Below are 27,920 nucleotides of genomic sequence, written 5' to 3'. Positions count from 1 at the left end.
ATTATTAGAAATCATGATAAACAGTACCCTCATTATGTAATCTTTTTATATTAGTCCCTGAATTCAGTAAAATACATAAACTTAAATACTAAGTCGATAGATATTTCATACTTTAGAAATTACATATAATATAAATTTTATTATTTTATAACTTAGAAAACTAAATTGGTAGTTTCCATCTCGATGTAGGAGGATTATTACATCACGAGAGTAATCAATGGACAGGCGCAACACAAAAAATTCTAAAGGAAATGAATGACCTTTGGGAAATTGAAATGTCTCGTTTATCAACTTTGTCAGCATTAAACCATCTTGAACTGATGACCAATATGGCATTGATTGCAGTCACTAAAATTTTATAAGTTAATAGTACACGTATACTATAATCATGTAGGTACACTAATTCAAACAAAAAATGCCTCTTCATACTTACAAGAAAGGGAAAAAAAAAACCTTGTACAAATGTAAATGAACAGTGTAGAATTCTCTGTTGATTTCAAGATGGTTTTGCAACTATCCATACCATAATTTCCATGGTGACTTGGGAGCAGAACTATCAGATTTGCTACTCATTGTTAATGATGCTCCAAATCCTTGAAATCAATAAATAAAATTCATTGTGCAAACTTCAGTGTCCATAAATGCAAATTTTAACCCTTTGGCTTTCCTTGGAAGCCTCCTGAATGCCGCACGGCACCACTTCATAAGCTATCTCGTATAATAGGTGTACACCCTCAGAATCTTTTCCATCCATACATCACCAGCCAAGTTGGCAATGGGTGAATTTCCTATCATACCACAAAGGTCCTGCTCAAGGCTCTGGATGTCTTTGAAGATATATACAGCAATTGAAATAGCCTTTACAATGAATACTTTCAGAAGAAATCTTGTTGCCATGCTCACAGACATAACATGAAATGTTATCAGTAAGCCCTAGAAGACAGTCCAAGCATTCGAGAAGGCAGAAGATGGTGATCAGTTGAAGAAATATGGTGACTCTAAAACTTCCTTCAAGTCAAAGTCTCCCCGTTCAGGCAAGGATGGAAAAGATAATGATGGGAAAGAGCTCTGAAAGCTCTCCAGTAACTGTTCACGAAATAAATAGATGAGAAATCTAGCAATAATGTATAGATATCAAAACAAAGTAAAAAAAATTATGATAAAAAATTAAATAACAAATCAAGATGCCACTCTGATTCCTTTCTTCTGCAAGCATAACAAAAATTAAGATTCCACGTCTTGTCAAATAACAGTGGCTTAGTTTTCCGATTTTTATAAGCAATGAAGGAAGTACTATCCAAATCCCAGAAAACAATGCACACTCCCCAAAGAAACATCTGTAATTCATTTGCAGACAAATCTAAAATCATTCAGGCTGGGGCCATTTACACTAATGAAATCAGTTTCATCACAAATATAATTATAATACCTAGGAATAGCATTGGATGCAAACAACTATTTAAACCATACATTTTCCAGCACTGGGGTCTCGTAGAGTTCTACAAACTTCTCTCTCAGTATTCTGTTCATTTTATCCACATCGCATGCATGCGTCCAATATGAATCATGAACCCCTACAAGCATGCAGCAGAAATTATTCATCATCAGTATCATAATTCTTTAACAACTAAATATAAGTGGAACCACAAGCTTGGTTCACTTGTTTGGGACATTTGCATGGTATAGGAGTTTGACCCTCTGATGGAATGTCCCTTCTCCTTTTACCTTCACCCTAGGCACCACTTTAGTGGTGGGGCTGGCCCTAGTCCCTAGCAGGGTCCTGTACTGAAAAAGGGGGAACAACAGAGATGGCCTATCAAGGAAATACCTGCAAAACTCAAACCTTCCTTTTTGCAGGCAACAGCAGTCATCATCATATGAGAACCATCAAGTGAATGAACAAAATTTGGCGGAAATGCTGTCCTCTGCCTTGTGACCATGACCTAGAACATTTGAATTAAAAATACACAATTTAATTCTGGAAAATATAAATTAAAATACCAAAATTTTCTCCCCGCCCCCCCCCCCCCCCCCCCCCCAAAAAACATGATAGAAATGTCTGTTAACTTGTTTATACAAAAAGATACAATTACTCAAGGAAGATTCCCAAGCATGTTCTGAAGTCTTCCAACTCACTGGAATCACAAATTCCCAAGCATGAAACTTTAACCTTTTTATTACAAGTGATTTTACCCTGCAATTACTTACAAAAATATCCTTTTGTCTTCCTTTTCTTGCTCAGTTTATAAAAAGTTGTTAATGCTTTTATATAGAATTTTCATATACACAAATTGATGAACTAATTTTCAATGTGCAATAGTAAGAAAATTTGATAAAAAAAAATTTATTATCAAATAAATAATCTTACAATGTTCATGGTTATTATTTGAAATTCTTAAAATTGAAAAGGGGCATTTTTAATGCATATTCGGTTCAGTTTATTTTTGAGAAATAATTTCTATTTTACCAGCTCCTTGAGAGATCTATTTTAAAAAACAAAAAAAATCCTGAACATTGGCTAAGAATCTTGAAGTAGGAAATCCAAGATTGATCACAGCAACCACTCAAAGGGCATCATCAGACATACTCACGCATCTTGCATATAAAACCACACCAGCCTGCAAGACAAAATTGCTGTGCAGGCAATATACTGGCAGGTGCTGATGAGTAAAAGATACATGAATAAATTTTTTGCATGCAATGCCATACGTTTAGATATATAGATATAGATACAGAGAATAGCATGAAATTTTGCAGCATTCTTAAAAAAAACCTCAGTCCAAAAATTTATCTTTAAGGTTAAGATGGAAATTATTTTGTGGCAGGGAGGGGGGATCCTAATTTTATTCAAAATACTTCCCATTCCCATATCTATAAAATGATGTGAAGTTTACTTGCCTTATCTGTTTCTCGCTGCAATGTCAAAATTTGAAGTGAAGTTTTGATCTGCAACCATATAACAATAATAATAATAGACTATTAACCTAAAGAATGCCTTGAAATCCTAGGAACTTGAAAGAAGAGATGTAATTAAAAAAAAATCCCATTGCACTCACAATATGCTTTCCTAGTTTACGGTAAGGTTGCACCACAGGAAGTCCAAGAGGAGTGGTCCAGCGCACTGGTTGATTTTCAGAAGCAATTACCTGTTCAAATTGTCTTAGTCATAATCATATAAGTGACACCTTATACTGATGTCATCACTGTCGGCTTAACCAATTTTCTATCCAAACACACACGCATGTCAGTACAATGAGTAATGCAACATACTTTTGCACAGTCACCAAGCCAGCTCATGATACCTCGTGCACCTTGAAACATCTCCTCTAAGGCAGTTAAGGTGACCTGAGAAGTGAGAACGGAATAAAGATTAAACAAACACCACATACATACCTATCCAACAGCTACTAGGCATTTAAAACAATCATCTTAACTCAAACCTTTGCAGCATAACAAGAAGCACCAAAGAGCTCTTTATCATCTGAAATGGCATTCCTTTCTTTCAATCTCCTTTTTATCTGCTCCCGTGCACCAATATAAGTGACACCATACACTGATGTCATCACTGTCTGCTTAACCAATTTTCTATCCACCTAAAAAAAGTTCAAGATCAGCTCAAAATCAGTTGAGAAGGAGTGAAAAGAGAAAAGTACAGCATTAACTAGAACCGGTTACGCAATAAATTATTTTCATTTTCCATTCATGTTTATGATTCCAAACAAACTATAATTTACACTTTCTAACAACTGTAAGTAACCTATATCCTTGCATAAATATGAACCTCATCAGATTAAAAGAACAGAAAAGAACCTGATTAACTAAAGTCCTTGCATGAAGAGCATCACGAAAAACTGCAGGATCTTTCTGAGCATCCCTTTGCATGATGTTTGATACTCTACATAGAAATGATTTCTTTTATAATTGAGCTGTTTAGTTTGAGATCATCCCTCTCACAAGGGAAAATTCACATCTTAAAAAAAGGGCTGCAAAACTAAAAAGAAAAGAAAAGCTTTCCACATATCATAATAACATGAATGGAAACTGGAAAGACTATAGTTCCATAAACATAATCTTTTATAAAAGAAATTTTATTAGAATGAAAAACACAAAACATAAGAGCACAATAAACATCCTCCATAGCAAAGACATAAACAAAGTGGTCAAACACTGCTTCCTTTTATCTTCCAACAATTCTAACACCCCCAACAGTAATGCAAGAAAGTTGGCATGCTGTTTGTAACTGCTTAAATCAACCATTAGTTTAATTAAACTTTGTAAAAATATAAAGAGATAGTTTGAATACTTCCATGCCTACCAATAAGTTTTCTAAGATAATAAAAAAGGCCCAATGTCATCATCAAACTTAACCCTTATGCTCCCAACCAAATGCATCCACCTGAATCATAGAAAAATCCTTGGAGAAATATTTAGCAGGTTAATGCTCATTGAGGCCTCTCCCCTCTCTTCCTCCAGTTAAGATTTCATATTATTCTGTTATTTAGATAGTAATTAGTGATTTAGTACTTATTACTCATTATTAGATTGATCCTATGTAATCAATACTAATCCTATTTGCTCATTATAAATAAAGGCTTAGTGTGGTCATCCTTGACACACATCACTACAGTAAAACATTGTTATACCTCCTAAATTTCTAATTGAGAGGAAAACATAAGAACTTCGAGAGAAAAATATATATATTAAGCTATATGCAACAATTGGTAGCAATCCAATCTATATTAGCAAAATATAACAGTATTTGAGTTCTATATTAGCAGAAAAAATATATATAGCAGGTCCAATCTTGTTGAAAATAACAGTATTTGAGTTCAACTTATATTTGCATTCTAGGCATTATATATTGTCCTGATATGTATAAACAATTCTTTGTTTATCCTCCCCCAAAAAAAGGAAACCTAAATGCTAATTGGTAGCAGTTCAAATTTTAAGCTATATGCAACAATACACTAACTCACCTAGCTGCTATTCCTGAGTAAACATCTGCTGGCTTCTCTCCTGTAACTAGATTGACAGCAGCAGCCCCTAACTGAATAAAAAAGTTAAATTATAAATTACTCGACAGCATTTCTGATTGGCAATAATGTTATGTTCTGAAGTGGAAAATATAATAGAAGGCATGCAAATTTGCCAAGTGATAGGGACAAGAAACACATTAGGAGATGAATATATTAAGGGAACATCAGTTAAGAGTTCTCACTGAACACATGATAATCACATATTTCTGCTCATAAATAAGTACAGGACAACATGAGCATAGGTTTCACCCAGTGCCACTTATGACAAGACTAGTTTGGACAAAGCCCAAAGAGACAACAAACTTGACAGTAAAAATCAACCAAATATTACGAATGTACATAGGTGTGATGTTAATCTATTCAAGCCAAAATCATTTTCAACAATTATCAAAATCTTATGAGCTACATTCAAAACTGATATTCATTCTCTAACTTGAATTCTAATATATAGGACCAAAGAATTGGGGGAAAAAAGAAAAGTGACCAAGGCCTTTACCTTGTCTCTCCCCAAGGCAGCATAATGTTGTAAGCCATTACAGGAGCCATCCTAGGAGAGAAAATTATGGTAGTACAGATTCAGTGATTAGTTAATAAACATGGATTCATTCCATACACAGATGGAAAATGATAAAATTGACAATGACAATTATGAGCATTACATGGTTAATTGGTGATTGATTTTAGACATGAAAAACTAGCAAGAATAGATTAAGCTGATGATTTTACACAATAGTGAAGAGCACAACCCAAATGATGAAAAATGTTAAAGGAATACCAAAAATTATTTCTTAAAATTCTTATATCCATATGAGAAAGACAAGGATAGCCTAGTGCACAAGGCTCCCAACAATGTTGGTATGGGGAGGGACAGATACACAGATACATGCAGTATTACCCATGAACAAAGAGGTTATTTCAGTGACTAGAACCTGTGACCACCATGTCAGAAGGCATCAACCTTACCATTGATCCTAGGCTCATCCTCATCAACAGGAGAAAGATAAAATCAAAATTTAATACTAAAAGAAAAATAATTCACTTGTAAGGAGGGAACATTAGAATCACATAAGGTTTACTATGAGGTTTGTCAAGTTTCTCTCATTATATTCTAGCTGCCAAAGGAATTCAAATCTAGGGACTTTTAAGATGAGCGGTGTATATCAATTTTTCAGTAATGATAACCAAAATTACTACCCTCTTCTTACCAAAATCATTCATGCACTCCAAGTTCTAGTCCCCTATATCATCCATATATTTTTTTACTGTTATCCAGAGGTAGGTAAACAAAAGCAAAGTATATTCAATGAAATTATATGCACATATACTAGGCGATTTAAAAGCCAAAGTAGCCTGATTAACCTGAAAAATGGAACATCTTCAAAATTGAGAGGTTTGGCTTTTGTGTACAGAAAGGGTTAATGTGGCATCACTTTTCCAAAGAAAAATTTGCCCTTAGTTTTTGCTTAAATTAGGTTTTTATCACTATTAGCTCAAATGGTGACTAACAAGCAATGAACCCTAATATATCAATGTTCTTCTATAGAAATTGACAAGAAATATGATGTTCATTACACATAAAAGGAGATAATTAGTTGCTAATCTATTTTTATAAATTTAGAATTGGATATCTTCCACTACACCTTTGTAAGATAAAAATTCTAACTCAACATCCCAACCCAACCCATGATTAATTATAAAGAATTGGTTCAGATTGGTATAATGTAATGCAGTCTGTTTTAGTAGAAGTACTTGCCACTCCTAGTGTCCACCTGATTTATTAGGTGTGGCAGTTTCATACCCTCTAAACCAGGCAAATACCTGATGTACTGGAATATGTGAGATGAATGTTTCTGGTGAAGAACTTCTTAAAGCTTCAGTTAGAGTTATGCACACAGCTAAGCACTGCAATGGATCTTCTGCTTTCAACCACCACCGCCTCCCTTCAAGAGGTTTGTCTGCAGAATCAAATATGTCTTCAAAATGATTTTCAGTGAACGCTAAGCGACCTTCATATGATAGTTTATCAACACCACCAGCATATAGATTTGCCAAGTGTATCTTCAGCCAACGTAGGCCCGACTTTCCAAGAGAGCGTCCCTCTGCAAATTCCAATATACCCCGGCATAAATCTGAACCAAGGTGATTTAAGTGTGGGTGCATGGGATATGCACGCCCTCGGAAATCAAGGTTGTGTGGGTAGTAAAAACCCTCTTCATCCTTCATTTTTCGCGCTACCTGTACCCCACATCGGGCGTGTCACCAGACATAGAATATGGATTACAAACTAATGTACATAATGTTCAAGGAAGCTTACAGCAAGTTTAAGTTCTATGTCACAACGTTGTGAATATCTCTCTCTGTTCTCTTTCTGCAGAGATTTGTATTTCCACTTCCATTTCTTTATCTTCGCTTCATCATCAGTATCTGGCTCGTCAGGTAAAGGAACCTAGCAATAGAAAGTTAAACACCATTTCAAACTATAGTCAACATAAGTCTCTTAAAGCATATAATTCAAAATATAAAATTAATAATCCATAGTCCTTGTAAGATTTATGCATAGTAATAATGAAACAAGTTAACAAGCAATATAATTAGTTGAAAACAGAAAGATATTAACAAACAAACAAACAAGCAGCAGCCATTTAATTGAACTTACATCATCGCGGTCCACCAAATCAGCAATACGGCCTCCACTAGCCCATATCCTGTCTACAACACTCAGTACCTTCTTATTTACCCTCCATTTCGTATGCCCGAGAGTATCCAGAGCCTGATCATATGAGTATTATATGTGTTTATGAAAAAAATCATCCCATAATTCCTATTTAAACAAAAGCATAGTCAAAAGAATGCACACATACACACACATTCAGTTCAAACACTACTCTTCATTGAGTAACACTAATATTTGCACTGTAGTGTACCCAACATGCATGACATTGACATCTATAACAAACTCAGACCTCAAATACAGGCTCTAGTTGCTTCCTAGGGGCCCTCTTAACAGCTTCACGCTGTTGCCTGACTCCATGAGTACGCATGACATAAGAGGGTAAGAACAAGTGTCCACCTTTGTCATAACTGTGAAAGTACAGCAAAGGGAAAATGGAGAAGTCAGCACTTAAGTCAGAAATTCAGCTAAAAGAAGAAAAACAGTAATTGTAAACATTGATTCATGTGCTTGACGGTGTACAAGGAAAATCCTGATTCAAATTTTGAAGCTAATTGTAAATGGAAGTTTTTACAGGGTCAATAGTATAATTGAGTAGAAGAAAAGTACATTGCGGCAAGCATGAAGTATCCTCGACAGCAGGAAAAACAAAAACAAAAACAAAAATCATAACCAAAAAAATGACACCAGGAATTAAACAGGGTAGCCTAATCCCAATGCCAATCAGAAATAGCAAAACCCTTTAACAAAAAACAACCACAGCCCAAGCATTACCACAGAGAAGCTAAGAGATCATTCCTCCAACACCAATTCCACCAAAGAATACTATATTAAGGGGTATAATATACTGATTATCTTCAGATTTTTTTTTTACCTTGGTTGGAGTTTGGACCACCTTCTAGCCCCAATTTATAGCATTAGCTTAAAGAAAAGCTTTAAAATCATACCCAACCATAAAATTGAAATACAGAATGGAAACAAGACAGCAAATTATCATACCCTGTCCAGTTGACCGGTGGAACCAACATAGGCATATAAGGAATGACCATATTTTTGGCCTGTAGAAAAACAAAAATTTTAAAAAGAAATAAATGAGTTGTAGAATCCATGGACAGGAGCAAAGATGGCTATAAATCTAAAAATATACAAACAATATAGGATATTAAGATGCAATCATCTATTGAGAACTGATTGAAATAAACTGTCCATATGCTTTAGCTTTGATTCCCAATTAGATAAACTAATAAACCTCTGAAAATTCACGCCATTCAATCAGAGATATGGAGAGAGACAGGTGAGAGAACAAGAGCCATTTGTTCATTGACAACCAACTCCAATATAGTATGTGATTTTTCCATGGAAGAAACTCTATTAATCTACTCCCAGACACTGAATAATAAAATACGGATCCTAGGACATAACCAATAGCCAAGCTATGAGCTATGGCTGGAAGAGAAGTATATTTAAAAAGAAGAAACAAGCTTTGATGTGCCAAGAGCATGACTACAATGCCAATTAACTACAGGGTTAGCAAGTAAGTTTACCCCCACCCTCCATTGGACACCAAAGTCCATTTAGCAAAATACCGAAGACAATGAAATGACCAACAGATCATAATACTGGAGCGATATCCTTTAATGGGCTAAGCAAAAGGAACTACATTTTGAAGTTAAAGATCTACCTTAGAATTCTCGAGCATTATGTTACAACCTAATAAACCGCATTGACAGCAAAATCTCATTTCCACAACAGTTTTATAGTTCTAGGATCATGGGTTTAGGTTTTTCTATGAATAGGTTAGGACTATATTGAAGGTAGTATCCTGGTAAAATCACTATACAAAGTCTTACTTACAAGTAGGAATATACATGCTTTAAGTTCCCTAATATATAAACTTATTGTGAATTCAAAGTATAGGAAAAAGATTAAATTGGCAAGATTCAGTTCTAGCTATATTCTCACATATCTCCTTAATTCTCTCTTCTCCTAACATATCATCTGCATCCTTTGATTGTCAAGATTCAGCAAAGGCATTGTTACAAGTGAAAGTTTTCCTAGCCCTGATTCAATTAGGGATCTAACTTATCAGTAAAGAAGTCCATAACATAAATCTCTTTTCCAAACTGAAGGCTCAAAAACCTTGGCAAATAGTAATACAATACCAAAAATGTTACTCGGAGATATCTCAAATGATGAACAATTCAATTTAAACTTCAACTGAAGAACAGAAGGTGACGGAATATACTTACGGTTCTTTCAAGTCCTTTAAGAATTAGAGGGTCACATTGAATAATACCATATCTTCTGCTTGCTTTACTGTTTAAATAAATAAAAAAATCCAGAGCAACAATTTAAAACACTGCTGGAAAATTTAAAGGTGACTATGAGAGTCAGAGAATAAAGCTCACATTGACTCTTTTGTCACTGTTTTAAATGAATGAACAAATGCAGGTCGGATATCAGGTGCAGCATCCGGTAATTGATCTGATGGTGGTTGTATATATGCTGTTTGCAACAAGAGCTCAATTAAACGGCTTCCTACCTGTGAAGTGGATAGGATACTATCTCATTAAGAAGCAAACAAATAGCAAAGGAGAAATTTAGAGTGTAGGGGAGGCTACACAAACCTTTGTCTTTATGACTGCTCCCCACGGTTTTGTATCATCCTTGCCCTTCACTAGCCCCCTCACTGCAACTAGCTTTTGCTTTTTCATCAAATCAATGACTTTTTTCCGTAGCTTTTGTTCCTCTTTGATGTCAGCAACAGACTCACCTGCTTTATTTTTGTTGCTTCTATCACCCTTTTTCTTCTTAGTTTTCTCCAAGAACTTGTGTATTCTAACCTGAGCCATCAAATAATAAACAATACATAAGGTTGCACCCATAACAAGATATTCAATTAATATACCTATAGATATAAAATGTCATTCCCAAGGAAGTTTATTACTCCCTCCTCCCTAATTATAAGACCCTTTTAACTAATTCACACTCCTTAAGAAAAATAGTTAATTTAGTTAATCGTATTAAATCCGTCAATTATTTGTACTAACACTCCAAAATTATCCTTTTTATCTCTCTATCTACTTAATTGTTTCTCATTAATGTTTGGAGAGAGAATAATTAAGTAAGGGTATCTAGAGGAAAAAATAATTAATGCATCTAGAAATTAGAAAAGAGTCTTATAAAAAGGAACAAACAAATATTTGAAAAAGGTCTTATAATTAGGGATGGCGGGAGTATTCAGAATAAATGGTAGAACATATATAGGATAATAGGACAAAAAGAAGGAGCATTTTGCCATTAGAAAGGCACAATTTTAAAGTCTTTTATCAAGCCTTATACTTTAATTGTATACATATCAATATGCGTATGTGACTTGAGGAGATACGAATCAGTTTGAGTAGCTAGTAGTGTACTCCCCATCTTCGATTTCATACCTGTAGAGATACCCAAAAAACCCTTACATCACACATATTCATCCCCATCTTATGATTGACACACCTGGCTACCATACCTGCCTCCAAAAAACATTCGAACATAATTATATTTTTTTTCTATTAAAAACCATAAGATGAAAGCCATTACTTTATTACAACATTAGAGGTAACTAAGTAGGTCTTCACCTCAAGATACTCCCCTTCCCCCTCTCCAACCTTTTGAACTTCCTCCACATTCCCATGGGTTTTCTAAGGTTGTTCCTAGGTTAGTCTCCAGTTCTTTTGAACTAACACGAAAGGAATGCCATTAAACTTGCAGAACATAATTCAAAACAGTATGAAGTGAACAATTTAAACTATTTGTGCACATAAGACAGGTCCAAACAAAACGAACACAAACAACACGATGAATGCAACATCCAACCTCATTTTCAATGGCATCGCCTATGCCGCACGCAGCCTGCACAACCCTGGCAGTGCCAATGGTGACACGTTCGTTTCCTGTCATCAACAGCCCCATCAACTTATGCATTGCGATAACAGCCATCTTGTCAGCCGGCAACTGAACAAAGTATGGCGCATAGGCCATCCTATTCTTCCCTTCACTATACATCTCCTGTTCCTTGACAATGGCATCCCTCAGAGGCTCAAACCAGCCGAGAAAGAGCGACTTCATGTATGGCAAATTGGGTGCCAGCTTATGCTCACACATGTCCATCAAAAGCTCCCTATACTCCTTCGCCGCCTCTTCCCACATCTCAGTCTCAATCTTAACCTGCCTCCTTCTCAGCTCCTGGTACCTAGACTGCCCCACACCCTTCCCCTGATTCTTCCACCTATACCCAACCACCTTCTTCTGCTTCTCTTTCTTCATCCCCTGCAATAGCTCTTGAATTCCATCAACTGGGGCAGCCTCTTCCTCCACCAATTCATTCTTCTCTTCTTCATTCATCTCCTGCAATAACAGTTGCTGAATTTCATCAATTGGGGCACCCTCTTCCTCCCCCAGTTGACTCTCCACTTCGTCATTCATCTCCTGCCATAAAAGTTGCTGAATTTCATCAACAGCAGTACCACCATCTTCCTCCACATCAGTGGAAGAAACCGCCTCGGCAACACCGGAATACCCTTTGGCGCCAAACTGAAACTGGAAATCGCCACGGGCAATACAGTTTAGTTTTGCCACGCTGGACAGCAAAACCTCCCTTTTGGGGGAGAAAACGGAGCCGTGGGAGAGAGCGAGAAGCCTTGGAGGGTGGAAGTTTTGGCGAATAATACCGCGGCAGACGTGTTTGGCGGCGTGCCGCCACATGTTCGACGAAATGGCGGAGTGAGAGGATTGGGAAATGAGAGGGTTGGGAAGAGAATTGAGTCCCTTGGCGAGGGAATTGGGGGAAGGGAACATCAAACTGAATGGAATAGGAAAGAGAAGAAGAAGAATGAAAAAAAGGGTTCCAAATTCATAGATGAAGAGAGTGGAGACATGGAATGAAAGCGTCGCCGCCTTTAAGAGAGAAAATGGTGTTCTGGGAATGAAGGATGCAGTAGTGCCCACGACGGCTCAAAAACCCTCGTCAGTGACTGGGGTTTTGCATTTACTAATGTTTTCAAAAATAAATAATAAAGTATTTGTTGAATGATAAACTCATAAAAAAAGTATACCTATGGTCTTTAAATATGTAAATTCATTTATTAGCTTAGTTTTTTTTTCAGAATTCATGCTACAGAGACTGATTTAATATTTGTAATAAAAAAGAGAGACTAATTTAATAAATAAAAAATACATAGTTTTAAGTTTTAAGTAACATTTTGTTTTATTTGTTCATGAAATAATATCAACGAAGTTACTATTTGTGTGCAAATTGCTTTAGAATTGATTTTTTTTAATTATAATCTTTTCATATATTTAAGATTTTCGAGTCACTTATTTGGCATGATGCAATTGGATATATCTCTTCTGACTCTTAATTTAAAATTTTTGACTTCTTAATTTATTTAGCAAGTCTCTCGTACAAGAATATATCAAAATGATGATCTATTTATTTCATTATTACAACATAGTTTAATTCCATTTAAAAATAATGTCATAAAAAAGTTCTGAATGCTCTATCTATTATATCCCACTATATTTTATCATATTAAGTACATTGATAAAATTATAAGTAGATCAACCCTAATAATTGAAACTTCAACTAAAATAATTTCTACAATTTTGTGTCTTTCGCATTGAAATGTGACTATTCATTAATATCCATATGTTAGATCTAATATGTGATATCACTCTAATATTACAAACATTTTTCTCCTAATATATTATTATTACTCTATCAAAATCTCTATTATTAATTAATTTTCTTTTCATAGTTTCATTTTTGAACTTTTGTTAATATGTGCAGGAAATATAAAAGAAAATATAATCTAAAATTTGTTATCTAAATATCTCTACCTTTAGAGTATCTACAATGTCAAGTCACTTAAATAATTTGACTATCTTAATTTCGTGAGTCTTGTAATTCTATATTTAAGCACTCAACACAAATTTTTACTCCAATGTAATGTTATAAAAATAAACCAATTATTAACCAAATGATACTACTAGGTTAATTAATCAATGATCAAACCAATGAATTACTAGTTAAATTACATAAAAGGGTGCAAACTATATTACACCACCACTAGTCCTACCATAGGGACAAATTTAAGGGAGGGGCTAAAGCTTTTATTATATAGGTATACACAATGATGATTAACGTGATTGCTTAATTGTTTAATTATAGGAATTTTTGTTTGTGATAAAGTAATAACAAGGTTACTTAATTATAGGAAATTTTGTTTCTGTTATATTTTCCTTAATTAACTAGTGTTTTGCTTTTTATAAAATCATATTGTATCCTTGTACAGAAAAAACAATACACCTTTTTTTTTTGGGAAAAAATGTAAATTAAATTAAACCCAAAATGATACAATAATAAATGGGGCATACCCCGCAGTTAAAGAAAATCAAAAGTCTCCCTAATACAATAAGACATATATCAAGATGCTAAAACAAATGCAACAGGTGCGCTTGCCTATACATAAGAAACTTAATCTTGCTAATAACCTTTATGACAGAAAATTGATAATCTTCAAAAATCAGCTTGTTCCTAGACAGCCAAATACAGTAGATTGTAATTGCTATAGCCAGACAACGTAATTAAAACAATACACCTTTTATATGCATACTTTATAGCCTTTTACTAATATGGTATCTAAAGTTATCATTTGTTCAAAACTTCAAATATTGATTACAAGGCAGTTTGAGATTTGATATGTGAACATGAGTGGTTCTTAAATATCAAATCCATTGCAATAACATTATTTATATTTTATTTCCCTACAATTGCATCTCAATTCTCACTAAGCAATGAAAGAAATCAGTCAGATATCATTCATAACGAAAATATTATAACAACTTTTGATTATGCAAATTTTCCATATTAAGATCATTTCCCTCATGAGTATTCTCACCTACTCCACCAAATATAGTACACACTAAGTTAGACCTTCCAACAAATTCAAGAATTAAAGTTGAAAAAATACAAGTTTACAATGACTAAAAATGAAAAAAAAAACTAATAGAAAAAAAAAATACAAACTTAAGTGAACTAAAAATGAACAATTTTTTCAAAAATCAAAATTAAAAAATACAAACTTACATACAGAAAAAATAATTAAGTCATTTTTTAATATGCTTTTTCATATGCTTTTTTATATTTTTTTAATAAAAAATTTAGGCCAATGACTTATAAGACTAAAAATAAATAAAAAAATCATACAGGAATAAAAATTAAAAAATAATTAAATAAGCTAAAAATGAATAAAAACTTACAAAGATCAAAATTAAAAAAAAAACACAAAATTATAGTAAAAAAACATAATGAAAATTTTAAAAATTGTGTATTAAAAATTACAAGTACATGAGCAAAATGTCAAGGGTTCAAGCCCTCTCAAATGTCTGTCTATGTACATTGGTTCCTTGAGTAGGCATTGATTTAATTCATCAAATTATCTTTAGAGGGACAATTAATCCATTATTAATTAATTTCTCTTTTCATAGCTTCATCTTTCAGATTTCTTAGGTAGTAGTTAAGAGATAACAAAAATATACAATCTGAAATGTATTATATAAATATGGAAATCAAATCTTCAAAATATTTGTAATATTAATTTGGTCAACTTTTAAAACAAATATTCATTTAATTAAGTTAAATTTTAAAAAAAAAATTCATATTAACTTAGCCAACTTTTAAAACAGATATTCATTTAATTAAGTCAAAATTTCAAAATATTTTTAATATTAACTTGGTCAACTTTTAAAACAGATATTCATTTAATTAAGTCAAATCTTCAAAATATTTTTAATATTAACTTGGTCAACTTTTAAAACATATATTCATTTAATTATTTCTTCAATTTACATTTAGAGGAATAACTTTTAATGTATCTAATAATTATGTTGTCTTTAACACTTGTGATTCTGTTAAAAAGTGTATAATCCCATACTCAAAAACTAAATGCAAGCAAATCACTCAAACAATGGGTAACGACTTCACGTTGTCCTATATATATTGAGTAACAATGAACATTTTCCTCAACTAAAAAAAAAGATTTGAGCACTAGAAGTTTAGCACATCTCAAATGGCCTCAATTTTCAAGCTTCTCTCCCTGATTCTTTTTCTTGGTTTAGTTTTTCAAGGTAATATAACCCATTTTTATATCTTCTTTCAGAAATAATCTTATTCAAATAAATAATTGATCATTAAACATGAACACCTTTTATTACAAGATTTTGATCTTTAGCCTATCATGTTATGAGGAGCTAATATGCTTTGTTAGACCCATCCTCCACACCCCCACCCACACCCACATCTGCACACTCGCACACACACACATGTCACGTAACACTTTGTGCAAAGAATCAATTTTGTTTATTTATTAATGTTTAATTCATTGGTCATATTGTAAGTGTTGCAGCACACACACATATATATTCACCTAACACTTTGTGCAAGGAATCAATTTTGTTTATTTATTAATGTTTAATTCATTGGTCATATTGCAGGTGTTGCAGCAAATTGTCCCATTGAGGGGAGATTTAGCATTAGCCAATCACAAACACCAGACTGGGCACATGGCATGCCACAATGGAAAGTGAAAGTCACTAACAAATGTGCGTGTGCTCAATCACAAGTGAAGTTGAACTGCAGTGAATTTCAAACAAATTTTGTTGAGAACCCATCAATTTTGAACATTTCTGGCAATGTGTGTCTTCTAAAAAACGGTCTTCCCATTGGTATAGGTGAAACTGTAGAGTTTTTGTATGCATGGCTTCCTAAGTTTCCATTTCAACCCATTTCTTCTATAGGAGATTGCAACTAATTGATCTTAAGTAGGAGGATTGCAGATATTATTTATTTGGTCATGTAAAAGTTTAATTAATGAAAGCTACAAATGAAATAATTTGTTATTATTTCCGCTTCTTTAATTTATTTCATTCTTTCATACTTCACTCGTCCTAGCTTGTGCTTGTTGATTATTTTTTAAAGTGAATCGTGATTCGATCTTATGTGAATATTGGGTAAGAAATATTTCTAATGCAATTTTTAAAAGTATTTTAAATATTTAAAATTAAAATTCATTTATGCAACTATAATAGGAAGACCAATCATGACATTTGATTGCAATTATACAATCATTTATAAACTACTAATAAAAAAAGTATAAAAGAAAAATAATTTATACTCAAGTATTTTTCCTAAAAATAAAAATATAATTATTTCAAAAAAAATGTTTTAATCAAGTAAAGATCTTTCTTATTTAAAATATTACCAACTAAAACAAGAATTTTTTTTCCTCAAAAGAGAAAAAGAAAAAACCGGAGATAGAAGATATGAACCAAATCTCCTAAACTTTTTCATTAAAAAATGTAAAAAGAATATGAAAAAGCATATTAAAAATGGCTTAATTATTTTTTCCGGATGTAAGTCTGCATTTTTTTAATTTTGATTTTTTAAAAAATTATTCATTTTTAATTCACTTAAGTTTGTGTTTTTTTTGTTCTACAAGTTTTTTTTTTTCAATTTTTAGTCATTGTAAACTTGCATTTTTTCAATTTTTGTTCATTTAATATTTTTATTTATTTTTCTTTTAGTCCTTTTAACTTTAAATTTATAGAAACCATAATTGAAAAAACACAAACTCAGAAGAAGAATTAAAATTAAAAAAACATAAACTTATAAGACTAAAAATAAATAAAAAATCTTACAAGAATAAAAATTAAAAAAGAAAAAAATGAATAAAAGCTTACAAAGATCAAAATTAAAAAAACAAAAATTTGTAATAAAAAAAACATATTGAAAATTTTAAGAATTATTCATTAAAAATTACGAGTGCATGAGCAAAATGTCAGGGGATCAAGCCCTCTCAAATGTCTATGTACTTCCTTGAGTAGGCATTCATTTAATTCATCAAATTATTTTTGGAAGGACCATTAATCTATTATTAATTAATTTCTCTTTTCATAACTTATCTTTCAAATTTGTTTGGGAAACTAGAAGAATAGATATTTAAAATAAAGATCAATTAATTATTTAAAATAAAGAAACTATAAAAGAATCGATATTTAAATGTTGCGAAACTGTATAGATATTATTTGGAAACACATTATGAAAACGTACGCCCGGCAATAGGCATGTCAAAATAACGTAAAACATAATTAAGGGGAGGTTAAGTAACGAGTTCAGAGATCAGTTATTTATTAATTATGAATCTTTATTACCATGTTTGTATAGACTAGATAGATGAAATTAAAAATGTTTTTGATTAATTAGAAGTTCTCTGAATATTTCCTGTAAAAAAAAAAAAAGCAGTTCTCTGAATGTAAAATAAACTATTTAAACATGATTTCGTAGAGCTTGTCTCAAACCAAAATTCATAGAACAATGCATATGAATTATAAATCATCAATTTATATATATAAAATAAGTTTCGTTACATTTATTTTTTAATTCATAATAATACATAATTACGACAACTAAGGTAATAACAATGAGTATTTATTTATTAACGACTAAAAACTATATATAGTAAAAGAGGATTTTGTCAAGTTGGTAGATGTCAAGTGAGAATATCACATCGACTCTTTTCTTGCAAAAGTACCACTAAAATATGTTAATTTATTTTTTAATTCATAAAAATACATAATTATAGTAAAGATAATTACAATAGTATATATTTAAATAAAGACAATTATGACCGATATATATTAATTAAGGTAATTAAGATTATTTTAAGTAACCTCTAAAACATATTTTTTAAAATTATGATAATTGGATTAGTTTTAATGAATTAGGCTAATTACATCCAATATTATATCTTGCTTCTTCTGTGTTTTGCTTTGACTCCCCTTGCACGTCTTATTCATATGTGTTTTCTATCTTTATTTATAAATTATCAATTATTTTATATCAACATTAAGTATTCTTGTTGTTGTAAAGAAAGATTTTGTCACGTGACATTTTCCTGATAAAATATTCTCTTCTTCATTATTTTTCTTGATCTGGTATTTAAGGTAATAACTCATTTTTTAAGACACAATCTTATTTTAAATATAATTGATTGCTAAGTAGATACTACTTCAATAAAAACTCTAACTTTGATTTATCATGTTAAAAGAGACTAACTTGTTTGATAAATTTAATCTTGATGACACTTAGCATATCACACATAATTATATGTCACATAACACCTTTTACGAGCAATTAGCTTCTTTTTTTACTTAATCACTATTTTCCTCTTCTATTTTTTTTTTGAATTTTAGTTTAATCATCTTATTATTAAAAAAAATTAATTAGGTCCTTTAATTTTTAATTCTTTTATTTTTAAAAGTTTCAATTAGATATCTTATTTTTTAAATAAATTTAATTTGGTCCTATTTAAAACCAAATCTGATCTTATTTTTTTAATTTTTTAAAGCATATTATTTCTGATTCTTTATTTCATTTTTTCATACTGAACCAAATATATGCATTCAAATCTGAACCAAATAATGAAAACTGCAATTTAAATATATAGTTTTATATTATTTCTGATTCTTTATTTCATTTTTTCATACTTCAGTCGTCCTCGTACCTGTTTGTTTCTTATTTGAAAGTAAATAAATTGTGCTAGCAATTTGTTATTACTGTTGTTAGAGTCAGCCAAGCTGACTCTAATTTATTTATTAGTATTTTTCCGAAAAACATCATATAAATTTGTAAGAATAAAAAAGAATGTTTCAATCCATAATTTTTACAACTAGAAATTATATGACTACTGCAACAACAAAAAAATTAGAGTTAGCTTACCGAAAACTGCAATTACTTCTGTTAGAGTCGGCTTAATAAAAACTGCAATTAGAGTGAGGCTAACATAAATAATAATAAAAAATAGACAATTTGTTAGAGTCGAGTTTAGTGGGTGTTTTTTTTTTTTTTTTAATTAATGATATAAAAAAAATTTAAATATAACATCATAGTGATATAATGATGATATCACATTATATTTATCATATATTACTTAATAAAATGAAACTAATAGTAATATGAAAACCAAACAAAAACAATATATAAGGTACTAAAACAAAAACAAAAATTAAATAGTAATATGATAAAAAAGCTATTTTATAGATATCAAAAACACATTTAAATCTAAATAAATTATTGCTTATTTCTTACAGAAAAAAGCTGATCAACGCAGGATTTCGTAAAGCTTGTTTCAAATTAAGATCAGTATAAAAAAGATATCACTTGGGTCATGTCCATATATTTTACAAACTTAAAGTCATGAATCATATTTTGAAATGTGTTTTTATATATATTGAAGTATTAAGTGCCATTGACAAACTTTTTAGGAAACTCTAAATTGAAGGTCTAAATTAACCCATCAATATAATCTAATACAAAGAAATGAAAAATATTATAGGCATATTTTTTCATTTAAAGTATAAATCATTTATATTTTGAAATTAGAAAAAAATGACACTCATCAATTAAAATATATGGATAGATAGATCGATAAAAATATTTAATTATAATTATTAGATTAAAATTAACTATTTAGATTGTGGATTTAATTATAACTAATCTCAGCTGATTTTTTCAATTAAATATCCACGATAATATAATTAAAGATCCTAATATATACCAATATGTGATGAAATATTTTAACGATTTTACTGTCTCCAATAATTCTGCAATTTCTAACTATTACGAGATTTTGTTTGGAAGGAGTATAGCTTAATTACACAGAAATTAAATCCAAATAAATCACTCCATCAATGGGTTGCTTGCTGTCCTATGTATGTTAAGTGACAATGAACACATTTCTCTGCAGAAAAAAAATGAATAAAGTTGGAGCATTAGAACATTTGAAATGGCTTCTTTCACTCGGTCTAGTTTTCCAAGGTAAAAACTCATCCTAATTAACATCCATTAGTATGTCAAAAAGTATCAATTTTTATAACCAACATTATTAATTTGAGTGAAATTAAACAAATATTTTTTTAAGTAAAATCTCAAGTTCAAATTTTATCCAAAAAAGAAAAAAGTGGTTGGAATATAATATATTTTACACTAATAACATGATGATTAAAAATAACATTTTTTTTACAAATATTTAGTTTTTTATTTGATGTTTAATTTATTGCTCATATTGTAGTTGATGCGGATTGCTCTCCCTTTAATTCTCAAGGCCTTAGCATTGTCCAATAAAAAAAATGGAAAACTCGGTATAAATCATGCCATAGTGGAAAGTTACCATCACTAACAAATGTATGTGTTATCAGTCTCAATAGAAGCTCAAACGCAATGAATTTGGGACAAATGAAACTGTGGATTCATCAATATCTTGAGCATTTCTGGTGTTGTATGCCTTCTAAAAAATGACAAAACCATTTCTCCCTCTGAAACTATCGAGTTTCTGTATGAAATGGGATTCTCAGTTCTTCCCAAGTAGAATGCAAGTCTTAATTATATATGTACGAGGGTTGATTAGCATTTTCTTTCATTTATTAGCTCACTAATAAGAGTTTAATGAAAGCCACTGCAAATTAAATAATGTTCTTATTTGTGTTTTTTTACTTCTTTTTTCATGCTTCACTAGCCCTCGTGTTTATTATTGCAAAATATATTCTTTTTTTAAACATATTTTAATTATTTTAAAAGTAAGTATTAAATGCTTTTTTTTTGTGTTTTTTATATAACGAATGCATCATTATCTTTTTAGTTGTTTGAACTTTGATCCTCATCTTTATTATATTAATCTTTATATTCTTTACCTATTGAAATTTTAATTTTAATTTATTGACGAAAAAATAATTCTTATGATTTCCAACTGTTAGTATATACGTCCGAAGGGAATTAAAACTTAAATAATGATGAATATAATTTTGTCATATAGTTTAAATGTTGAGTATAAGAAAATTTTAAATTTAAATATGGTAAATTATATAGAATTTGAAATTACTTTTATAAATGTCAAAACGATTCAATATATTATATTATTATATTCAATTTAATATTATACTTAAATTTAAATGATATTGTAATTTTGTAATATGAATTGATAAAATAATTCAATTATTTTACAATCATATTCCAAAAAAAAGATTATCATTTTCCATGGACATTTATTTGTATAAGGAGAGTGATATAGAAGAAAATTGTTTATATAAGAAAGTAGTAAAAGAGAAAATGTATTATAGGTTGAATAGTCGAAATCTTATCAAATTTGAATATTGAGGATAAAATACTGTAAATTTAAATAACATAAATTTTATAGAAGTTTAAATAACTTTCCTAATTTTCAAAAATAAGATTATTATTTTCCTTGGAAATTTATTTGTATAAGAAAAGTGATAAAAAAAATGTTTGTATAAAATGTATTAATGTCAAAAACTTTGGAAATTGAACTCACTATCTCGGTTAATGCTAGCATGTTAAAAGCAGGTTATAGATTATCAACCAAAAGAAGATTTAGTGGCACATAATTTACCTTGTTAAATTACTTTTTCATCAACTAAGTTAGGAAAAAAACCGTACAGCACACAACTGAACATTTTCCTATCACCCATACGACCAATCAAATAATCAATAAGAATAAAACCTCAACATGTAAGCTTTTGTGACAGTGTCATCATCTTTATGCATGAGTTGCCCTGGGCCTGAAACAATCAATATTGCACAATCCAACTGATCTCACCATGTCCCCAAAACTGCAGCCACATTATAGAAAAATTGTCAGAAACAACGTTAGCACAGCACAACTGACATGAGCACATTGGACATGGACCTGGCTTCTTTGCTGTCCTTTTTCGTGCTGGCCCCGTGTTGTTCCTCTAAAACGACGTCGTTTTGAAAACAAAAACTTTCAAAATGACGTCGTTTTGGAGGGATAACACGAAAAATGACAATGGAGAAGTCAATTTCATTGGACAGACGGACATGGTTTGTAACTGACCGGTCAATGCTATTTCTAGCTTTCTCAGGGATTTCTGCTCCAATGTATGCTTTCTCAGAGCGATCTACACTCTTTCTTGATTTATCTTTCTTATCTGGGCCAGCTCTTGACGTTTCTTTATGGTTTGTGCTTGTTCTAGGCTTTTCTTTGAAGTCGATACTTCGTCTCAAATTCTCCCTTAGATCCATGCTGAGTCTAGGTTTCTCTCTAAAATCTGTGCTACTCCTTGGCCTGTCCAGTTGATCAGGAACAGGTCCAGATCCAGTTTTTTGAAGCGATGACGTCTCAATAGCCGTGATAAATTTCTTGAGGTGCTTTATGTATTGAGGGTAAAGCTCCAGGTTACAATGGTTTCCTCCTTTAATCCATAGGGGTTCATACTTTTGTTTGCAATGTTCCCAAAGTTGCTTCCCGTGGGAGTAATCTACTACATCATCATCTGTTCCCTAAAAGATACATAAGCCAAAACATATATAAACAGGCTTGAAAGATGAAACTTGTACGCTGATTGCATTAGGCTACTAGCATAGGCCTTTAACAAAACAGTTGACCAATTAGAAAATTCTAACCCACCACCATGTTCCCTGACATCAAATTTAACTGTCAGCTAAATGTTCATTTAAATAAGGTGCATCTCCGTTTGATAGCCTAATCGAACATTAAGTATGCATATAAACCATGTTATCCACTTTCCCTCTTATTTTAGTGCACACAACACAGAAAAAAATGGGCTTACATAATTTGGTTATAATGTTTCACAATTGACGAAAAAATTGAATTGGATGTGAAAACTTGAATAGATGAAAAGGCTGTGTAAGAATGATACCACTAATGTAGCATGGCAATCCCTATAGATAGTTTATCAGCTTACAAAACAAAGGCCATGGATACTTTCAGAATAATAGTTCCCACAAGAATTATTCAAAATGTTGACAGGCCAATCCAGAATACCCATAAAAAGAGAGAGCTAGAAAGCCTTACAATCCCTCAATGCATGAGGCAATTGGGAAGTTTAAGTTAATCTGTAAATGGCTGTAGTTCAATGCTATATTAAAGAATTACAGAAACATATTATCGCAAGCATGAGAAATATCATAGTCAGTAGTCATCCTTCTATCACTAACGTGAATTTTAATAAGACAAGGGAAACAGATAATCAGAGCCATGTATGTGCAGTTAATTAGGCGTGGAGTAATCTGACTCTGCTAGTGAAATGTATTAAGCATGGAGTAGAGGAAGAAGGTAAGAAAGGTGAGTGTGCATAATCCTTATCTGATTCTGATAATATTGCAATGGCATCAGCAGCAGCAGCAGCAGAAGGAACTAAGTCACATTTCATCAATAAAGATAGTGTTATTACAGACTACTAGTTCCAGTGTCCTATCTAACTACGTTGGCATACTTGACAACCACATAAATACTGTTTGAAAATTACAGATAGAAAGCTCATATGGACATCCACAATGACAATGGCCAAGAATTTCTCAACAACTGAGAGTGAAATTTGTAATCAGAATGGCTCCGAATAATATTAATAGATCAATAAATAAGTTTCAGTTAATTTATTATTGATAATATGAGGCCCTGAGAAAGCAAAAGCAGTATAGACTAGTGTAAATGGGAGAAGGCCTTCAACTCGGGTTACAAATGAAAATATTCCCGTTCTGTAGAATGACACATTTAATATAATAATCTAATATACTATTATATACTTGATGGAAATAAGTATACTCACATGAATTACCAGAACTGGACAATTGACCAAGGGAATTTTATCAATGTTCTGCACAAAAGGCAGAAAGACATCATTAAATTGCAGCAATGGAAATATATATGTGAGACTCAAATTGAAGAATCTGATTGACCAATTTATTTAGCATTGATAGATAGAGATCAAACCTTATAAATGTCAAACCAGTATGTCCTCTTGACAGGATACATGACTCGAAGACCAGATAAGATGGGACTGTGGAGAATGACAGCCCTAAGGTTTGGTAAACGAGTAGCCAAATCTGTAGTTGGTCCACTGCCGACAGATTGGCCATACAGAATAATATCTTCCTCTTTCGCCCCATACATTTCTACCAGGCATTTATAAGCAGCTTCTATATCTGCATACGTGTTATGCTCACTAGGCTGTCCAAAAGAAAACAAGTCCTTCAACTCAATACCATTCCAACAAATATTAAGTAATCTCATAATTAACATTAAAGAATCACAGAATAATATAAAAAAGAAATAGGTAACAATAGCACCCTTTGTTCAAAACGAATGACTTTGTTTGTATAGGTTTGTTCAAACTCGTATACATTGAAAACTTAAAAGAGTTCAACTTCTATGCATAGTGTAGAAAATTTTACTAAGTTAATCAATCATATATTATTAATTGTTGGTATAATTTTTAAGGTGATTGTTGTAAAAGTTAATAAACTTAGATGACAGTATAAAAACTCTTTATACGGTCCATCGGTCATAACACTCTATTTGTTCATAGTGTAGAAATCATGTACTTCCATTTCGACTTTCCTTAAAGGAATCTGTTTTTCTTTCCCTGCTAGTCAACGGCTCCTTCACCAGAACAACAAAGTTTCTTTTTCTTCAAATTAAAATTTTCAACATAAAGAGGATTCAAGCAATTTTATCGATATGACTATTTTATAATGAAAAAAACTCAAAAAATTGAAACCATTTTTGTAGCAAGAGTGATAGAAAGAAAGGTAAAATATGCTTTTAATTCATGTAATTTCAATCAAAATTAACATTGGTCCTCGTATTTTAATTTTAATGAATTTAATTTGGTCCCTGAAATTTTTGAAAAATAGCTATTTTCATCCCTTCTCACATACAATCTCCATCATGAAGAGGAATGAAATCACTTCTCTTGTAAAAGTCAAGAAACCAAATTGATCAAAGTTAAAATTGGAAACTAAAACCAAGTTTAAGTGAAAATACATGCACTGAAAACATATTTTTATATTTTATCCGTAGAAAGAATATTTCACTATGTCTAGACTAGACTTCAAACATCTTACTAGTTTACATAATAATATTTCATTTTTTCCCAAAAATAATAGTATTTCTCCATTTTTTGGAGAAAAAAAGGAAACATTATAATTTAAAATTCTACTTTTTTTTTTTGGAAAAAAGGAAACAATTTAAAATTTATTCGCCCCCGGTTTAATTTCCTAGTATCCTGTGATTATATCTTTCTTATTTAATAATATCCCAATTTTCCTCTGATTAAAAACAAAAAACATATACAAGATACATCCCTCCAGAGCCCGAACATCAATCTCTAATGGAGTAAAACGAAAACATAAAACGCAGAAACCCGTATGATTAAGGGTTATGTTCATTCAAAACCATGTAAATCCAAAAGCAGAGAAAAATTGCTTACCTTCCCAGAAGACTGGCCATACCCAGAATAGTCATAACTACAAAAAAAAAAAAAAATTAAAAAAAACAAATTGAGAAATTGGAAGGATTAATAAACAACAATGTGATATGACATTAAAAGTAACAGTAGTTAAGAAAGAATACAGAAAAGAAAAAGTCACGAGTTTGATGTTTCCTTCTAACAAAAATGATTAAATTAACGATTAACATTTGTGTGAAGGAAAAAAAAAGTAATAATAGTGTGAAAACGAGAACGTAGTGAGAGTGAGTAGTGAGTAGTGACCATAGGAGGTTGACTCGGAGGTGGAGACTGAGTTCGGAGAACAACTCGTACATCTGACCCAGATCGGCGGCGTTGCCGTGCGAATAGAGCATGGTCAACGATGCCGAAGGGTTTCTAATGTACATGGCCACGACGCTGTTTCCTCGCCTCGTGCAAAGCTTCAATACGTCGACGTTTTCCCTGGTGGCCACCCCCGTCATCTTCAGCTTCCCCGTGACGTCATCCAAGCCGACACCGTACGACGGCGGATTGGGGGGGAAGAAGGCGAACTTGGCCGCCATCGACGACGTCATCGCCCCCATTATTTATTAATTAAATAATTAAAAATTGTGTTGCCAAGTTTGGAAAAAGAAAAAAAGAGAAAGATGAGAGGCACGTGAAGGGGCTGAATTAGGTGATTGTGATGTTTAAGAAAAGTGAATGGTGACCGTGACACTGACGCTTTGTTAATGCTCGACACGTGTCAGTTTAGGGGGAGTCTTCGGTGGCCACAGTCTTCTCTCGTCTCTATCTGCCATGCCTAATTGCCTGGAATGGATGGAGTTAGTGGGTTATTCAATTGCTCAAGTCATTGATTCTGTTATTTATTGGTGGAATCACTCATATTTCATCCAATCTCTAGTCATAATTATGTTTTTTTCTTCATCAGTTACAAATCCATACAATGGAAGGATGTTAGTAATGTTTTTTTTTTAATAAAAATTAACTAACAGGTAGATAAAATTATTTCTTCCAATAATAATTTTTTAATCAATAAATATTAGTTTTATTACTAAAGTAGATCAAACTTATTATCTTTTTCATTTTTTCCTTCTCCCTTCTATTCACCTTATGTATCTTCTCAATAAATATTAATTTTATTATTAGAGTATATCAAACTTATTATCTCAAGATTTGAAAGATTATAATATCTGATCATATGCTTAAAGACTCTAAATCTCTAACTATTTTAACTAATCATTATGGATAAAAATGCTAGTGCTAGTTAACTGATTGATAATCTAATTTTTTTTTAAAATTAAGTTTAAATGTTTTTTATTTGCATTAAGATATATCTAAAAAAATCATTTTTAAATTCAACAAATCAAATAATTATTCAAATTATTAATTTTTTATCAAACAAGTCCGTTCAATCAATTTCTTCACATAATTTCGGACACTCACCTACACACCTTTAAAATTTTCTACTTCAGTTTTAATTCGTCGTTAAGGCCTATGTAGTAGATGATCAGATAGGAGACATCTTGCTTGATATAGATATCATGTGTCTAATGGTTTGAGGGGTAACTTAAAAGCTATCCTCCTTATACACAAAATTAAATGGATTTCAAAATACACGCAACCAATATTAAAAGAATTTCAAATCAAAGTTTTGGATTGTTTCTCAATAAATGCCTTAAAATTTTCTTGGGAGGGAAATGGATTTCTAGAGGTTTAAGCTTTATTTTAAATAGATGAGATAAGTTTTAAATATATTATTTATTTAATATACTCCCTTCGTTTTAGAATACGACTTTTTAGATAAAAAAAATGTTCCAAAATATATAGCATTTTAGAAAACC

At 31.5% G+C, this 27,920-nt stretch overlaps 3 protein-coding genes and 1 long non-coding RNA gene across 6 annotated transcripts; 1 reads left to right on the top strand and 3 right to left on the bottom strand.

Annotated features, from left to right (window-relative positions):
• Positions 1–403: 403 nt before the first annotated feature.
• Positions 404–12,740, bottom strand: LOC100777921 (DNA-directed RNA polymerase 2B, chloroplastic/mitochondrial). Its single transcript, XM_006602913.3, has 19 exons — positions 11,569–12,740; positions 10,335–10,550; positions 10,116–10,249; positions 9,957–10,023; positions 8,707–8,765; positions 8,000–8,117; positions 7,693–7,806; positions 7,351–7,482; positions 6,855–7,271; positions 5,533–5,583; positions 4,977–5,047; positions 3,811–3,895; positions 3,441–3,593; positions 3,271–3,345; positions 3,057–3,146; positions 2,899–2,946; positions 1,829–1,943; positions 1,471–1,574; positions 404–1,086 (listed from the first exon to the last, which is right to left on the bottom strand). Exons 1-19 carry the CDS (start codon positions 12,547–12,549, stop codon positions 976–978), a joined length of 3,141 nt encoding a protein of 1,046 aa, XP_006602976.1. The 5' UTR covers positions 12,550–12,740; the 3' UTR covers positions 404–975.
• On the bottom strand, positions 10,551–11,562 carry LOC121174046 (uncharacterized). Its single transcript, XR_005889757.1, has 2 exons — positions 11,331–11,562; positions 10,551–11,221 (listed from the first exon to the last, which is right to left on the bottom strand). It is a non-coding gene; the product is annotated as an uncharacterized lncRNA (long non-coding RNA).
• A 3,036-nt stretch (positions 12,741–15,776) lies between the features above and the next one.
• LOC100777396 (TPD1 protein homolog 1A) lies at positions 15,777–16,599 on the top strand. Its single transcript, XM_003551733.5, has 2 exons — positions 15,777–15,879; positions 16,246–16,599. Exons 1-2 carry the CDS (start codon positions 15,822–15,824, stop codon positions 16,560–16,562), a joined length of 375 nt encoding a protein of 124 aa, XP_003551781.1. The 5' UTR covers positions 15,777–15,821; the 3' UTR covers positions 16,563–16,599.
• A 5,610-nt stretch (positions 16,600–22,209) lies between these two features.
• Positions 22,210–26,910, bottom strand: LOC100795825 (alpha/beta hydrolase domain-containing protein 17C). Of its 3 annotated transcripts, XM_003552575.5 has the most exons (6): positions 26,359–26,910; positions 26,077–26,113; positions 24,579–24,815; positions 24,415–24,462; positions 22,680–23,125; positions 22,210–22,434 (listed from the first exon to the last, which is right to left on the bottom strand). In XM_003552575.5, the coding sequence occupies exons 1-6, from the start codon at positions 26,658–26,660 to the stop codon at positions 22,362–22,364; spliced, it is 1,143 nt and encodes a 380-aa protein (XP_003552623.1). In that variant the 5' UTR covers positions 26,661–26,910; the 3' UTR covers positions 22,210–22,361. The 3 variants fall into 3 exon arrangements, with proteins under 3 accessions (XP_003552623.1, XP_040868136.1, XP_025982438.1); XM_041012202.1 differs by lacking the exon at positions 22,210–22,434 and having other exon boundaries at positions 22,853–23,086; positions 24,392–24,462; positions 26,359–26,860; XM_026126653.2 differs by lacking the exons at positions 22,210–22,434; positions 22,680–23,125 and adding an exon at positions 23,137–24,002 and having other exon boundaries at positions 26,359–26,867.
• Between the last annotated feature and the right edge of the window lie 1,010 nt (positions 26,911–27,920).

Source organism: Glycine max, chromosome 18 (assembly GCF_000004515.6).
Source record: "Glycine max cultivar Williams 82 chromosome 18, Glycine_max_v4.0, whole genome shotgun sequence".
Taxonomy (NCBI): domain Eukaryota; kingdom Viridiplantae; phylum Streptophyta; class Magnoliopsida; order Fabales; family Fabaceae; genus Glycine; species Glycine max.
This window is presented reverse-complemented; position numbering and strand designations above follow the sequence as displayed.